Below are 17,050 nucleotides of genomic sequence, written 5' to 3'. Positions count from 1 at the left end.
TCAGTACAGAGCCAGATGTGGGCTCGAACCACAAACCGTGAGATCATGACCTGAGCTGAAGTCTGACACTCAACCACCTGAGCCACCCAGGCGCCCCCCCTCAACCCCCTTTTAAAGGTTTTTAAATTGTTTCATACCTGGTCAAGTTGAGATTTTTAAGAACCTCATTTTCAATTTGTAATAAAAGTTTACGGCTTAACTTTTTTCAAAAAAGTCAAATGACAAGCATCTGTTAATAAAGGTCTTAAATAATTGTCAAAAAAAAAAAGTTTCTAGGAGGATTACAGAAAAGTAGTTGCTCAGGGGAAGACAAAAGGTGAAACAAAGTTCTAGAGGATTTGAAAGTTTTGTATATGGGCTTGGAATTCAGCCAAGGTAGTGTCAGTAGTTCGAGTAAAAAGGAAGACTGATCCATGTGCGTAAAACTGCAGAGCCTGTGAAGTAATGAGAGATGACGGTACTATGAAGATGGGAAGATTTTACCAGATGACATGAATTATGGAAGGATAGGATTCCAAAAAAATTCCTTGTTATGGAAGAAAAGTGGGGATCTGGAATAACTCTGACTTCAAGCCTTTTTAGTAACTGATGGTTGGGAAAGGCAGTAGATACCACACGAGAAAGATGTCAAGCAGTTGGTGTACCTTCAGCTGTAGGTGGTGAAGAACCTGTTTACGTAATGAGATTGAGTGTACCACAGCATAACAGAATGGTACAGTAGAAAGGGTAGGGAAGGAGGTTAACTATGGGGTGAAGATCCATGAAGAAGGACCCAAAAGTATGGGAGGGATATTACTTTGATGTTAGTCATGTAACTTTACTCCTGCATATGGAAGAAACAGCAAAGCAAGATATACATAACAAAAAACTCCAACTATGTGTGATTTACAGAGTACTTTAAAATGGGAAGAGAATGGGGGTCCTGGGTGGTTCAGTCAGTTAGGCATCCTACTCTTGGTTTTGGCTGGGGTCATGCTCTCGTGTCTCATGGGTCTGAGCCCCGCATCAGTCTCTGCACTGACAGAGTGGAGCCTGCTGAGGATTCTTTACCTCTCTCTCTCTTTCTACCCCTCCCTCAATCGTGCTTCTGTTTGTTTCTTAAAAATAGATAAACATTAAAAAAAATCTAATTATAGAATGGGAAGAGAAAATCCAATACTCTAATGGTAACAGTTGAGAATTCATAATAGTTACATACACTTTTCTTTTCATTTTCTATTTTTATTTTTCCAACTGCAACACTAATTTTTCTCATTTTTTTCCCTGAAGGAAACTGGCTGTCAGGGAAAGCAGAAGGAAAAGATTCATAAACATGGTCAGAACTATTCCAATATTGGTACAGAGGAAACAGAAATTTACACAAACATTAGATGTTATCATAAAGTTTCTGGCTACTTATCAAACCCCAATTTGTATAGTTAACTATCTAAATTCATAACCAATATCCAGACTTTATCAAGGAATAGCCATAAACTATTCACTACACCAGACACCTCCAGTGTCTGTTTACTTTTTTTTTTTTTAAATAACTCTCATTCTCCATTTCTCAAATGGAAGAAACTGAGGAAGAGACTACATAAATATTTTCTGCCCAACTTGTCACGTGGAAAAATTATTTGACTTCAGTGTCCATGCTCTTAAACACTTGGTAACAGAGTCTCAAATTCATGAGAGTATATATATACTGCTATCAGGTGAGCAAACCGCATTTAAGGACTTGTGATAAATTTTAACAGATAATTTATAAATTTCTGTAAGTTGTTAAAGAACAAGAACAAATTGAAAATCAATACCTTAAATTTATCACAATGACTAGATTTCATATTTTGTAATAGAGTAACTCACATGGACTGTTATTTCAAATTCATTGTTTAGACTTTTAAATGTTCTTGACCTTAATTATCACCAGAATATCAGATTCATTTGTTTAAAGTTAAATCCATGTGTTTTGAAACAAAATCCTTAATCCAGAAGCATCTATTTCTTGGGGATATAATATTGACATTGCTTCTTACATTACACTATATAAATGTTACATAAATTTTTTTCCACTAGGTAATAGAAGGACAATGTACATGTAGCAAGGGTTAACAAGAGCCTTCATGTCAACTCTGTCCCTTGTTCTTCCTTCTTAGAGGCGGTTTCTCTTGAGACTTTTCAAAGAGATTCTATTCATTCTTAACTTAGGTCTGTGAATCTCTTCCCATTTATAGGCACCCCTTCCTAAGGAGGCACAACGCCTTCTTTCACTTAGTTTCTCATTCTGTCTGCGTAGCGGTCACCTGGAGACTCTACTTCACTACTCTGCTAGCAGTTGCCTTTATTTTTCTACTGTGTGGGGAGATCTTGCTTTCCATATCCTTTGTCTGCAGTTTACGCAGTATAGTCCTCAACTGTGTGGAGCACCATGTCCTGAGAAAAGAGGGCATGGGGGATTCTCTGCTTTCCTATGCACGTAAAGAGCTTAGAAGGTATCACTCTATTCCAAGAACAGCAAAAATTTGAGCAAAGTGAAAAATTAACTCTTTTTAACTTCATCAGCGGTGAAGTCACAGGGCAAACTACTGTCCTCAATATTGCAGACACAGGTGAAATTTAAAGTATTTTGAACTAAATACAAATGAAAACATTGACCTTGGAATATAGCAGAAGCAGTGCTTAAAGGGAAATGTATAGTGTTCAATATACATACTGGAAAAGAAGAAACCTGTAATTGATACTCTAAAATTCCATATTAGGGAATTAGAAAAAGAGCAAATAAATTCCAAAATAGGTAGACGAGAAATAATGAAAACTAGAGCAGAAACAAATGAAATGGGAAACAGTAAGATCAAAAGCAAACCCAAAACTTGGTTCTTTGCAAAGATTAATAAAGTGTGCCACACAAAGAGGAAGGAGGATTCAAATTACTAACCCAGCAAGGAAATAGGGGACATCTTTACAGAACCACCAGAAAGTAAAAGGATAATAAATGAATAGTGTGAACACCTCTACGTCCTCAAAGGGGATGATAACCTGGATGAAACGGACCAATTACTTGAGAGAGACTATCTGCCAAAACTCACATAAGAAAAGACAGTCTGAGTAGTCTTATATCTATTAAAGAAATAAAATCAGTAATTTTCCAAAATAGCACCAATTCTGGGTGCATTCACTTGTAAAGTCTAGTACATGTTGAAAGGAGAAATTATACCAATTCTCCTCTAGAAGACAGAAGTTGAGGGGATGATTTGCTAACTCATTCTGATGCCAGCCTAACACTAAAAACAGACAAAGGTATTACAAGAAAACAACAGACCACTAAGTCATGAACATAAGTGAAAAAAAAAAAAAATTAACATTAGCAAGTAGAATCCAACCATGCATGTGAGGAATTAAAGACTTGAGCTCAGTGGGAATTATCCTAGGTATCCAAAGCTAGCTCCTCTTAAAAAGAAATCAATAACAATATATCAACAGGCTGAAGAAAAAATCAAATAATTCATTACTTCCAGGAAAAGAATTTGACAGAATCCAGCACCCATTAATGATAAAAGTTTAACAAACTGGGAATAGAGGTAGCACTTCCTCAATATGGTAAATGATATGTACAAAAAACCTACAGCTAACATCACACTTAATGATAAACTAGAAACTTTCCCGCTAAGATCAGCAACAAGGCAAAAATGTACCCTCTCACCATTCCTTTTCAACATTGTACTGGAACTCTTAGTAAGAAAAGGAAGTAAGTACTTTGGGAAAGGTAAAATAAAACTCTTGGCAGGTGACAAAATTGTCTTTGTAGAAAATCTGGAAGAATGAACCAACTCTTGAAGGGAAGTGGTTGTAGAAAAGTTGCATAATTCAAAGTTAATATACAACAGTCCATTGCTTTCTTATATAATCAACAGGTGAAATTTGTAATTAAACACATCATCTGTGATGGATTTTGGGGGTGATGGTGGGGTTTGGAGCCAATGGCCAAGAAAGAATTCTTGAAGATGTCTTTGGTGCAAAAAGATGATGTTATGAAGCACAGGGACAGAGCCCATGGACAGAAAAAGCTGCAATAGGCTTGTGACGGGTAACTGATTATATACCCTCAGGTTGGGATGGGGTTAGGGTTAGAGGAAGTCTCTCAGTTAGTTTGGAAGCAATGTTCCCAGGACCTTGAGGAGCTAGGTGGTGTTAGGAAAATGCCATTTATAACCGTTTAGTAAAATCTCAGCCATGAGACCCTTCAGATATCTATCAGGGGGCCATAAGCCTGGAGTATGGTTGCCAGCATATATCTTGGGGGAATTGAGATAAAGGACATTTCCAAGAGAATTTTTATTTGTTAAAGTAGACTTGCAGGATCCTGGGAGGTCAGGATAATGTTAAGCCAAGATTCCCTTTTGCTCCTAGAAAAGTGTCATCATCAAGGCAGCTGAGCTCCTACAGGGAGGTCACTCTGCTGGTTTCAAGGACTTGTTTAATGGGCTGTAGACAGTAAGGGAATTGAATTTTTCATTTGCCTTAGTTTCCTGCATCACCATGGCAAGCACTTAAACCCCTTTGCTTTGTTCTTGGGTAGCCTGGAGTGTCCAAGGAATATTACACATACTTCACTTGCAGGGAAGGGCGCTAGCCTGTACTTTGCCCTCAGCTTGCATTATGCTCCCTCATCAATTTGTATGTAGTGCCCCCCAAATAAAATACTTGAAAATCTGTCCAAATATGTATTAGATCCATAGGAGAAAAGCTACAAAACTCTAAGCAAAATTAAAGAGCTGAATAAACGAGATCTATCCCATGTTCATGAATAGGAAGACAGTATTACCAAGATGTTAGTTCTTCCTATGTGGTCTATAGACTCAAAGCAATCCAATTAAAAAAAAAAAAAAAACAGCATTTTTTTTTTGTATGTGTAAACTGATTTTAGAGTTTATATACAGAGGCAAAAGATTCCGAACAGCCAGTGCACTATTGAAGAAGGATAAAATTGGAGAACTGACACTACTGAACTTCATGACTTACTATAAAGCTATAGTAATCAAGACTGTCTGGAACTGGTGAAAGAACAGACAAATCAGTCAGTGGACAGAGTACAGAGCTCTGGAATAGACCATGTAAATGGCTGATTTTCATCAAAAGAGGAGAGGAAATACAATGAAACAAAGGTAATCTTTTCAATAAATGGTGTAACAGCTAAACATACACATGGAAAAATGAATCTAGATGTAATTTACACGTTTCACAAAAATTCAGAAGGGATCATAGACCTGAGTGTAAAACACAAAACCATAAAACTCCTGGGAGAGAGAAGAAAACTTAGCTGACCTTGGGTTTGGTGATACCTTTTTAGATACAACATCAAAGACATAATGTACAAAAGAAAAAATTGATAAATTGGACTTTATTAAAATTAAGGGAGAATATACCTATAAAAGACACATGTGATAAAGGACTCCTATCCAAAACATTAAAAAAAAAAAAAACAAACTATTAAAACTCAACAAGAAGAAAAAGAACAATTCAAAAAATGGTAAGAGACCTCAATAGTTATCTCACCAAGAAAATATACAAATGGCAAATAAGCATATGAAAAGGTGCTCCACATTCTAAGTCATTAGGTAAATGCAAACTAAAACATTGAGATATCACTGTACATCTATTAGAGTGGGTAAAATTTAGAATGCCAACATCTAATGCTGGTGAGGATACAGAGCCACAGGAATTCATTCATTCCTGGCGAGAATGAATGTTGGACAGCACATTCACTTGGAAAGACCATTTGACAGTTTTCTTAAAAAACTGAACATACTCCTACCATATGGTCCAGGCATTGCACTTCTTATTTACTCACACGAGTACAAAACTTATGTCCACACAAAAACCTACACGTGAATGTTTATACCAGTTTTTGTTCATAATTGCCAAAACTTGGAAGCAAGCCAGAAAGGTGAATGCATACATAAACTGGTATATCCAGAAAATGGGATATTACCCAGGGCTAAAAAATGATCGAAGAAGACATGAAAGACATACAAGAAACCTAAATGCATGCTTTTATGTGAAAACAAAACAAAACAATCTGAACAGGCCACGTACTGTGAGTGCAAGTATATGACTTGTGGAAAAGGCAAAACTATGGAGGCAGGAGAAATTCAGTGGTTACCAGGGGTTGGAGGCAAGGAGGAGGATGAATAGAAGGAGTGCAGAGAATTTTTAAGGCAGGGACAATACTCTTTATGGTACCAAAATGATGAAATACATTACGCATTTGTGCCAACTCATAAAATGTAAAAACACTGGGTGAATCCTAGTGTTAACTGTGGACCTGAAGTGATAATGATGTGTTGGGGTAGGCTCACCAATGTTAGCAAATGTTCCGCTCTGGTGTAGAATTTTGATAATGGGGGAAGCTGTGAGTATGTGGAGATAGAGGGTATATAGGAGATACGTATACCTTCTATTAACTTTTGCTGCAAACCTAAAATTGCTCTAAAAAGGCAAAGCCTATGAAACTCAAAATGGAAGAGAATGCAGAGGAACTAAAATTCTGTTGAGACCCTCAGTGTTTGTAGAAATCCATATCCTTTCCTCATACGTGATGAAAAAGTGTTTTTGAAGTACAGTTTTTATGTTGACAATCATTACCTTCAAAATTATGGATAAACTATCCCTTTGTTTTTCTAATTTTCATTCTTGCTATTATGTCTCAACCAATTTGGGCTCCTGCTTTATAGGAGACCTTTTGTTGCTGCTGTTAATTGAGTTTGGTGTATTTTCATTCATGAGCTTCTACATTCCTTGAAAGTTTTTAATTTGGAAACTCATGTTCTTCATTACTGTAATTTTTTTGAAACACTTGATCTTTCTCCTACTCTTTTGTGTTCTTCCCTTCTGACTTTTATTTCTTCTTTTCTTTCTTTTTTAACATATTGGACTTTGTGGTCACTGTTTTTTTCTCTGTTTTCTGCTTTTTAAACATTACCCTATTTTATAGTTATAAACACTTTCTCCCTTATCATGCTTTAGTCCTTTTTCTTACTGCATAATTTCTGTAAACATTTTAATTTTTGCCTTTTTGACTTTAGATTTCATGTTAGTCTTGGTTTTCAGTTAAATCTGTTTTTTCTGGTCATATTTATCTGTTGGGTGACTGTACTTGCTGGCTTTTGTAGGTGGAGCTTGTTGACTTTGAGTTTCATTATAACCATGACTGAGATGGACCGTATTTGGGGATCTCTGACAGTGTCCTCAGGGCTTCTGCCTAGGAAGAATATTGTTTGACATTCTTTTGGGCTGCAGGTTGATGGAGGCAGAGGGTTCTTAGCATCAGTGTATGTATGTGTATTTTTTTGTGACCAGTGATATCACTATGATTCCCATGCTGAATCATAAAGATCTAAATTTTCAGCAATTACACACTGATTAACTTTCTTAATGTAAAAATCTACCACTGTGGTAGTTGTTTTCTGTTCCATCTGTTGTTTCTTTTTCTGCCTGCCTTTATATTAATTTTTTATTTTAAAGATTCTATCTTATCACTGTTGATTTCTTATTTTTAACTTAAAAATACTTAGTGCATGTCTTGACTTCAGAATGTATGTGTAGTCACGGTCACCTTCAAATAATAATATAGTATTCATGAGCCCAAAGTAGTAGGTTGCACAAGGGGAGCCTGCAGGGGTGTAAAAGTTCCTGTTGAGTATGTGGCTCCCAGAAGTTCTATATTCTCCTACTCACCTCCACTCAGTACTTAGCAATGTGTTGAAATTTTCTACTTATTTCTTCTTAGCTGCTTGTATGACACCTGATGTCTCTTGTTCTTCTGTTGTACTGTCTGTAAGCTGGTGATGGCATTCTCTCTGTCCTTGGGGGAGGCCTGCCTTTTCTTAGATTTAAGGATGCTTGGTCCTCTTGTGACCTTGGCTCTGGTGGATTCAAGAAAAGTTCTGCTTTGGTAACTTATCTGTTTTTTCTTCAGAAAAGAACATGACTTCTTCCAGCTTTCCATATGTTACACAAAAATAGAAATCCTAATCAGTGTTAGCGAGAAATGTAGAAATTCAAAATTTAATTGGTCATTAGGCATGTGTAGTTTTGAATTTACCCCCACAGTAAATTTTATTGCAAAGATTACCAAAAGTCTCATAAATAGTTGTAATATTAGTCTATAACAATGAATGACAAATTCAGGCTGTTCTTTTTGTCAAGATGGCTCAGCCTCTGTTTCTAGTATATATTTCCTATATACCTGACCCAGAATTTTCTGTGTTTCTCATTGGCCCTAGTGGCTGGAATCTTAAAGACTTCATACACTTTGTAGGCTGTTGCCATTTTTCATGGTACAATATGTGGCCAGCAAGAGTCTAGCATCCAGTAATTCTCTTTGTACCACCTAAGACAGGAGGGAACACCTGTTCCTATGGTCTCCTCTCAGTATGCACTTCGTGAGCACTTTGAAGTCTTCCCACAAATGTGGTAAATATCTTGTTTCTGAAAAGAGTCAAGAAAAGGGCTAATACTGGTCATCTTTCAGATTTAACCATGTGTTAAAGAGAACATTCTGTTGACTGTACATACATCTCACGTACTGCTAAATGAGACCAGATGCTGGAATTACTAAGAAGAGGTTTAACAAATTCATTTATTTGCATATAACTAACGTTGGTAATACTTTTCAAAGATTATAATGTCTAAGAAATCTGTCATGTTAAAGTGTATCAAAATGGAAGATAGAAGCTGAGACCATCCTAGTCAACTTGGGACTATGTATATTTGATGCTTCTATTTTCTTCGCCGTTACCTTCCCAAACCACTGTAGCTAGGATTTTGGAATCGCCAGTACAACAGTACAGCTTTGGCAACAAGTGCTGCATTTCATACTGATATCTGTGACCTTTCTTTGGTCTTCTTTACATGGGTATGTTCATTCTAAAATACAAATCTATCAGATGTCTGAAACTTTGGTATGTTTTTATGCCACCTTTTCTCTTAAAGGTATCCCTCTCTCCTCCAATTGTATTCAGTCTTTAGAGTGAGATCAGAGACCATTTCCTTTGAAAGGCCTTCTCTGATGCCTTTACACAGAATTAAGTATTTTATTTCCTGGTCTACTCATAGATATACTTCTAGTGTTGTATTTATCACATTCTGTTGCAAAATATTCGTTATATAGATCAGCCTCCTTTTTAAGAGGTGAGTTCCTTGAGGACATAATAACATGTCTCATTTATCTTTATGTGCTGGTATGTAATACAGAGCTTGGACATGATCGGCACTCAGTATTATTCACCTGAATTGTTAGTCATTTTAATAGTTTGGCCTGAAATGCTTAAAAATGTTGCTTGTATTTTGCTAAGTTTATGAGAGGCTTTTCCATTCCTGTTTAATAATGGAATACTGAAATGTTTTCAAGTTAAGAATAAAAATACACATTTTTGAAAATGATATGTTGACAAGTAAAATATTAAAATGAACAAGAGCTGTGACCTGCAAATATGTTGATATAAATAGCAGAGTTGAAGTTTGATGGATACGTGTATTTGTTAAATAAAATTCTGATACAGGGATCTTCAGCCATACTCTGAGACATTTTAGAAACATGCTTGGAAGGGTAGCTTATAATCAAAGGAAGGAAAGCATTATGTTTATTTGACCCCTAAAACTATTGAGGAAGTTTAAAACTTGGGATTACAACTTTCCTATACTGTATATAGGTAAAATTTACACAGGTAAAATTATTGTGTATTGTGTATTGTGATTAATAAGTAGCGAATCAATTAATAAGTAGCTAATCAAAGAGTTAATGAGTTCTCTAGGCCCTATCTTTTCTGTATTGATTATGTAATTTAAAAAAAAGTTGTACTTAAAATATTTTGAAACAACTTCTTCTTTTTTTTTCTTTTTTCTATCCAGTGTAGTGACTATGACTTGGAATTTGGAACTGAATGTTTACAGTTGGCTCTAAAATATGGTCGCATTAAAGCCAAACTTGTGGAAGGATCACCTGACCTCTGGAAGGTAAGGGAGTTGGTGTTTTGCTCTGGGTCTTGGCTATGCTTGTATATCATTCCTAAAACCCATTCTGTAAGTGTAAACACTTTCTGGCTGCTTCAGGAAATGGAGAAGTGGTATAAAAATATGTGGTTTCATACTGAAAGAATATTTTGAGGAAAAAAGGTATTGATGTATGTGTGTGTATGTATGTATGTATACATTAAAGGCATTCAGAGTTTCACTGGGTTTTCTGAGCCATCAAAGTATGGTATCATTTCTATTTCCTTGGTTTAAGAAAATTCACTTGGAGATAATTTATTCAAATAAATTCCATTTTAGCTGATAAGATGGTTTTACTCATTGTTTTTCCTTCTCTCTCCCTGTATCCTTCTATTCTGTTGCCTTACACTGCTTTGGGTTAAGGATGCAACTCTGCTTCCCACAGTGGCAACATTTCCTTCTGGTCCCGGGGGTGGTGGCTCCAACTTAACTGGGTTAAAGAAATATCTGCCATAGTTCTGACTCTGTGGACTGGATGACTGGACCCACTTGATAGCCCCAGTGAGCAGTTGGACTCTTGAATGTAATAAGGTTTGACTCGTAATGACAAATTCTTTGCTTTGGAGGGAATGAAGTGATAACACTCTCATACTAAAGTTTCCTGTGGAGGATGGAGTGTTTCACAGTGTGGCTTTCGTTTGTATAAAGGTGGGAATGTGTCGAACTGAACGATCTATTCTGGAATCCAAAGGCATATTTCCCCATTGACTTGAAAACAAACCAGAAAGCAAACCTACTAAGTTAATTAGGTATTATGTACGTTAAACTGAAGGGCCTTGCTGCATTCTAAGATTGTCTCATACACACTTGAAATGTTCTGAAATTACAAAATATTGGCATGTCTGGATTATTGGCTGGTGGAGAAAATCCATACAGTATTATTGTTTTTTTAAGGGTATCCAAATGTCATCAATCCAGCAGGCAAATATTTTATTCATTCTATGTATGCTTTTCTATATGTGGTTCTGGTGGTGATGAACATATTGTGAGGACCGTGGTGTTTACCAAGTAGATGTTTTGTTCAAGATGCTGACTCCTATCTCTGTAAGGCCCCTTTTGACTGTGTGCTAACTTAATTTGCAGGCAGAGGGAGAAGGGAGTGAAAACTCGCAGACAACATGTTAACATAACACTCCCTGACCTCATTTTTGATGTCTTAGGGGGTGTGGTGATCTATCTCTGTGGGTGTTCAGAGCCTTTTTGAAAGTTGTCAAGTGCCCTGAGATTTGCAGATGAAAGTAAAGTAACACATTGCTCTTCAAATTTTCCACTTGTTCCTCACCAATTTATTTCAATTAAAAAAAATAATTGTGAAATCTCATATTTCACTGCTTTCTCCAGCAACACAGTTTTAGCGCTCACATCTTGGTGCTTGGCTTCCCTTTCATGGGCACCAATGTCTGTGCCCAGAGTCAGGGATTGGCCTTGCCAAGTGCTTCTCATCATTCCCCTTGTGAGTCATTTCATGATGCTGTTACTGGTTAAATTGTGTCCTCCACAAACTTATGTTCAAGTTTAACTTAACTCCTGCACTTGAGAAAGAGACCTTATTTGAAAAGTAGCTTTACAGGGGACATAGGTGGCTTAGTCACTTGAGCATCCAACTCTTGATTTCAGCTCAGGTCATGATCTCATGGTTGTGAGTTCTATTCCTGCTTTGGGCTCTGCGCTGACCACACAAAGCCTGCTTTTGGGATCCTCTCCCCGCCCCTCCCCCCCCCCTCTGCCCCTCCCCTGCTCTTGCTGTCTCTCTTTCTTTCTAAAAATAAACATTAAAACAAAAAACATCTTTACAGATCTAATGAAGTTAAGATGAGGTCTTACTGTCATCCAGTAGGCTCTGAATTCAACAGAGAAGAATAGCCGAAGGGGGAGAGAGATAAAGGGAGGATGCCAGTGACTAATGATGGAGGCAGAGACTGGAGTGCTGCCTCTACAGGCACAGGAAAGCCAAGTGGGAAGAGGCCTGGAAGCATTCTTTGACACATCAAGCTTTCAGAGGGGGACATGGCCCTGCTGACACCTTGATTTGGGACTTGCCGCCTCCAGTACTGTGAGAGAATATTCTCAAAGCCACCCAGGTTGTGGTTGGTTATGGTAACCCTGGGAAACTAAAAAACATTCCACAAGCTTAGGCCCAGAGGGATCAGCCTTATAGTATCAGTTTACAAACCTGAAGGGATAGGGGAAAGCCCGTTTCTTTACAATGTTTGAATAATGGGATCTTGGATTCTAAAAGTGTCCTTAACAATGGATTGGGCAAAAAGTCTTTTAATGGCAGTGAGGATGTCTTTTATAGATACCACATGTCTTCTGTTGAGGTGAAATTATTTTGAGTACAAATACTGTAGTTGTTGCAGCTTCTATGTTTCCTCTTCCTCCTGTCTCTCATTGTCTTCCTCCGCAACCCCCACCCTCAGCTTTTTTCTTGTTGCTGATATTTTCCTAGCTGTTGGTATCACCTTGTTGAGCATCTGGATGACATAGTGTGAACTGTCTTCAGTATAAAGGCTTCTCATTTAATTTTGAGGTCCTGGCATTTTGTTTGCGTAAAAGTTTTTCAGTTTCTCTTTAAACCAAAGCAATGGAATCTACACTTAGAACTTAGTGTTCTACTTCTATACTAGCACTAAAGATGCTACCATTTTTTAAAAATTTAGATCTGAAAGAATATTTAGTACAAGGAGGCTAAAACTGATACTGGAAACAGATGGCTGAGCCAAGTACCTGGCAGGTGATTCACAAATCTTGACAGGCTGAAAAATACATTTCAGGAGGCATTTTACAACCATAAAAAAGTAAGGCAAGGGAGGATTCTGAAACATGGATCTAGGATACATTTCCCTACCCCTCAGAAGTCAGGGAGTTGTCTCCTACCATGATGTGAGGAGTGACTAGGCATGTCTCATGCCTGCATGTAGAACTCTTTGAACTGCCACCAGAAATCCCAAGAGGGACATTTTGTATTTTACATACTTTTTTGTAAAAGTAAATGCAAGAAGTAAATGCTCAGAGTTAGGCCACCTCTCTTGGAGTAGCTCCTCTGTGGCCTGGAGGAAACATTTAAATCACCGTGCAGGGTAGAGGATGTCCCCCAACTCCCTGGGACAAAGAAGAGAACAGGACTGATTTCTGGAATAGGAATTGGCTCTCTCCCTTTCCCTTGAGGGGTTGTGCCTTGCGAGGCCTTAGTGAACACATTATTACTTATACAAAGTTTCATCTAGTAGACAAGAACTTCTACTCCTTTAGTTTATAATTGTACCATATTTTTGTCCCAATATATTTAAATACATGCTCACTACACTATACAGACTAATTGAATAGGTTTTTTGTTTTTAAATGTTAGAACTATCCTTAAGGCATAAAAGATTTATAACCAGGTATTAAAGAAATTCAACTGTGTTCCATTGTCTGAAAATACTTGTTTAGGAGGAGCTTCTGAATTGTTTGAGTCATCACATATTACTGGAATAACTGACTTTTCAGGAATCCTTTTGATGAGAACTACCCCCCCCCCCCACTTTTTTTTTAAGATCCAAATGTTCTGCCATCTTTGTTTAAAACAGAAGAAACAAAATAGTCTCACTTCTTTTTAATTTCAAAAATGCAATGTGGTGACCTTGTTTATTTTCAGAGGTTTTCATCTAGTCATCCAGTGTAGATGAAAGAATATCTTCAGATAGGTCCAATTGATGAAATAAATAAAATCAATATATCCCCAAATCCAAATTTGTGTCTAATAACACACCATACTCTATTTTTAAAATTTATTGTTTTCAGGCTTCTAATCATTGCAGTGACATATTCATTTTCTTACAAGGTAAAAGATGGGAAAGATAGGGATTACGTGTTCTCTAATTTACCGAAGATGGTGGCCAACTGAACTGGGCACTGAGAAATCTAAAGTCCTACATCAAGTGCTGACACCGAGCAACACAAGTAGGTGTGATGGTGGTGGTCTTGGGGACCCACCCTGAGGCAGCTGAGGGAGCCCAGGCCACGGAGCCACAAGACCATCGATCTGGCTCTGAGTTTCAAGCTTCTTTTCCATGGAGTAGTTTTTTCCTGCAGTTACACACTTAGCTCAGATGAAATACTGCACAGAAGCACAAAGAAAAGAGACAGAAATGGATAGCTGTGGGGCACATGCGGGGCCCTGAGCCTCAGGCGCACAGAGCACCTGCCCTGGTCTTCAGGCGGCTCCTGAGCCTCTACTGAGCGGTGTGAAAATGAGTGATGGAAGAGAGCCTCAATCCTCTGATTCACTTAAGGGTTGATGTTTTAAAGTAACGAATTTTCATAACGCATTGTGCAAGGTCAAAGGAAAACTACAGATCATGCTGACAGAAGGAAATCAACTTCAAAACTGATCTAATAAACTTTAGAAAATTAAAAAAATAAGGCAAGGGCAACCCATATTACGGTAAAAGTTTGACAGAAAAAGTATAACTCATCAGTTCAGAATTACAGCATTTTCCAGTACTGTTTGTTCCCTTTGAAGTACGTTAACTTTCAATTAGGAAAAAAAGAAAGCTATTTTTAAATGCAGTATTTTACGAGTTTGTGAGAAACATTATGTACTTTATTTTCATTAAATCTGTGTTTGGTGAGAAGTGGAGTTCAAGTAGTAGATGTAAGGCATTATGTAGAAGATATTAGTAAAAAATAAAAGCTTTAATCTGTGTATAGTCAGTATCCACAGCCTACAAGAAAGAGTAGACAAAAGGAAATGGAGGAGTCTTTGTTGTTTATATGGTTAATGATTTAATAATAGTGGAGAAAGGACCTTTAGGTGATAAAAATGTGTGTCTTACTAAGATTGATTGCAATGCAGAACTTTTAAGTGTTGCAAGAATGCTAGAAAAGGGATTTTAGGATTTGAGACCAATTTTTCTGTAAGTTAAAAAATGTGTCATTAAAATCTCCTTGAAAAAAAAAAAAAACAACAGTATAAGGTACTTTCAGAGTTCCTCTATTTTAATTTTGAATGCAGTTTTATTCCTTATAGCAGGAAAGAATACAAAATGAATAATGGTAATTAGGCTGTTTCCTAGTCCAGGTCTAAGTTTGCCCTACGCAGCAGAAAATTATTACAGAAAAACACTAGTGTCTCATTTGAATTACAAATATTGAAGCCTGATTTTAGATACCTAGTTGACTTTGGGTTTTCAAGAACACAGAAGAAGAACTTACTTGATGCATTTCTTCTAAGAAAATTTCTCCACCAAAATGTTGTTTTCATAGGTTAAGGCATTTTGCTCATTCTTTTCATTGCTCTATTCCCAAAACAGAATAGGACATAGAACATAGTAGTTATTTGATAAACATTTGTTGAATGAATGAATGAGATCAATATAGTGTTTAATTTGGTGAATACATCTGTTTTGTATCCAGATAATGGAATTATATTGTGGATCAGGAACTATCGTACTAGTTTTGGTTGGTATATGCTTGTTTTGACAATAATGTAGCAATGCCATATTTGAATTTAATAGTTTAGTTGAAGGCTCAAGCGGCTTTCTATCTTAGGTTAGTTACTACTTTTTGTTTGTTTTTTAAAGTGTATTTATTTTGAGAGAGAGCAGGCAAGCCAGTGGGGGAGGGGGAGAGAGAGAGGGGGAGAGAGAGAGAGAAGCCCAAGTAGGCTGCTTGCTGTCAGTGCAGAGCCTGATTCCTGGCTGAAACCCATGAACCATGAAATCATGACCTGAGCCAAAGTTTGTCACTCAACTGACTCAGCCACCCAGGCACCCCTGTTAGCTACTGCTTTAATTTTGAATTTTAGGGTATAGTTTTGCATCAGGATTTACCTACCAGGATAAAGGCATAGCAGGGGAGTCTATTTTGAGTAGAAGTGCCCTGAGCAACTTGGACTGAACACAGTTTCTGTAGAAGTCTAGTTATGAGATAATCTGAAGGAAAAAAAAAAAAATGTATGAGTAACAGATACAGAAATGCACTAATTTGTTAAGGATTTTTCAAAGTGTGTTTTTAGACCCTTTTCATCAAAATCATCTGGGTACTTTAATGGTAAACTAGCTCCTAAGCTTATAGTACTTATCATTGTAGTACATTATCTTCTAGGTTTTTCAATTCTGATGTGAGAACTAATTCTGCAGACCCATGCACCTGACAGGCTCTATTTGAACTCATGGCTGTGTTCTGGGAAGTATGTGCCATTGGACTAAAGCAGGTTACAGTTAGAAGGAGGATGTATAGATGTTCTCAAGGAAAGATAATGATTGTTCTTATGTACATGATGGTACCATCTAGTCTCTATCAGATGCATATATCAATAAAAAGCTTGAAACGTGAACCTTGTCTACATAAAGATCTCCGTTCAGAATGAAGTCTCTCTTAATGTGAATTAATCTGTTTTTAAAATTTATTTTTGAGAGAGTGTGCAAGTGGGGGAGGGGCAGAGAGATAGAGACACGCAGAAGCAAGCTTCAGGCTCTGAGCTGTCAGCACAGAACCGCATGAGGGGCTCGAGCTTGTGAACCGCGAGATCATGACTCGAGCTGAGTCAGACGTGTAACTGACTGAGCCACCCGGGCACCCCTTAATGTGAATGAATCTTTGAGAATCATCTCATTTGAACTAAAAATGCAATTTTGTGATTTTTTTGTTACACATACTTTTCTTCCTTCCTTACGCCATAAAACTTTACTATGAAACAGTAATAACCTCCAGTGCTGGTGCTTTTATTTAAACACTACCACGTTGTCTTGGAAATAGTATTTGAATTATAGTAATAAGATTTTGGTAACCACTGCCACATAATATCTCAATTTAAAGATCTAAAATCCAATATTAAGCAGTTTGCAGAAATAGAATATATTTTTCTGAACTTGGTAATGTTGTTATAATTTATAAATTGTCCATAGTATGTGTTCATAGTTTCTCCATAATAATTTCCTTTGGGGCATAATTTTATTGCTCTCACATTCCTTCCTGGTCTGTTAAGTCTAATGACTTTTTTTTTTTTTTTTTTTTTTTTTTTTTTTTTTTTTTTTTT

At 37.0% G+C, this 17,050-nt stretch overlaps 1 protein-coding gene across 3 annotated transcripts in view; it reads left to right on the top strand.

The window, feature by feature from the left end:
- The window catches only part of CRPPA (CDP-L-ribitol pyrophosphorylase A), a 431,068-nt gene that overhangs the window by 95,722 nt on the left and 318,296 nt on the right, over window positions 1-17,050 (top strand). For all 3 annotated transcript variants that reach the window (XR_007460022.1, XR_007460021.1, XM_049641571.1), the window contains exon 4: window positions 9,889-9,993. Coding sequence is in view for 1 of the 3 variants with exons in the window: in XM_049641571.1 (XP_049497528.1) it covers window positions 9,889-9,993 (105 nt within the window). In the remaining 2 variants the exon portion in view is untranslated. The remainder of the gene's footprint in view (window positions 1-9,888; window positions 9,994-17,050) is intronic.

Source organism: Panthera uncia, chromosome A2, assembly GCF_023721935.1.
Source record: "Panthera uncia isolate 11264 chromosome A2, Puncia_PCG_1.0, whole genome shotgun sequence".
Taxonomy (NCBI): domain Eukaryota; kingdom Metazoa; phylum Chordata; class Mammalia; order Carnivora; family Felidae; genus Panthera; species Panthera uncia.
This window is presented reverse-complemented; position numbering and strand designations above follow the sequence as displayed.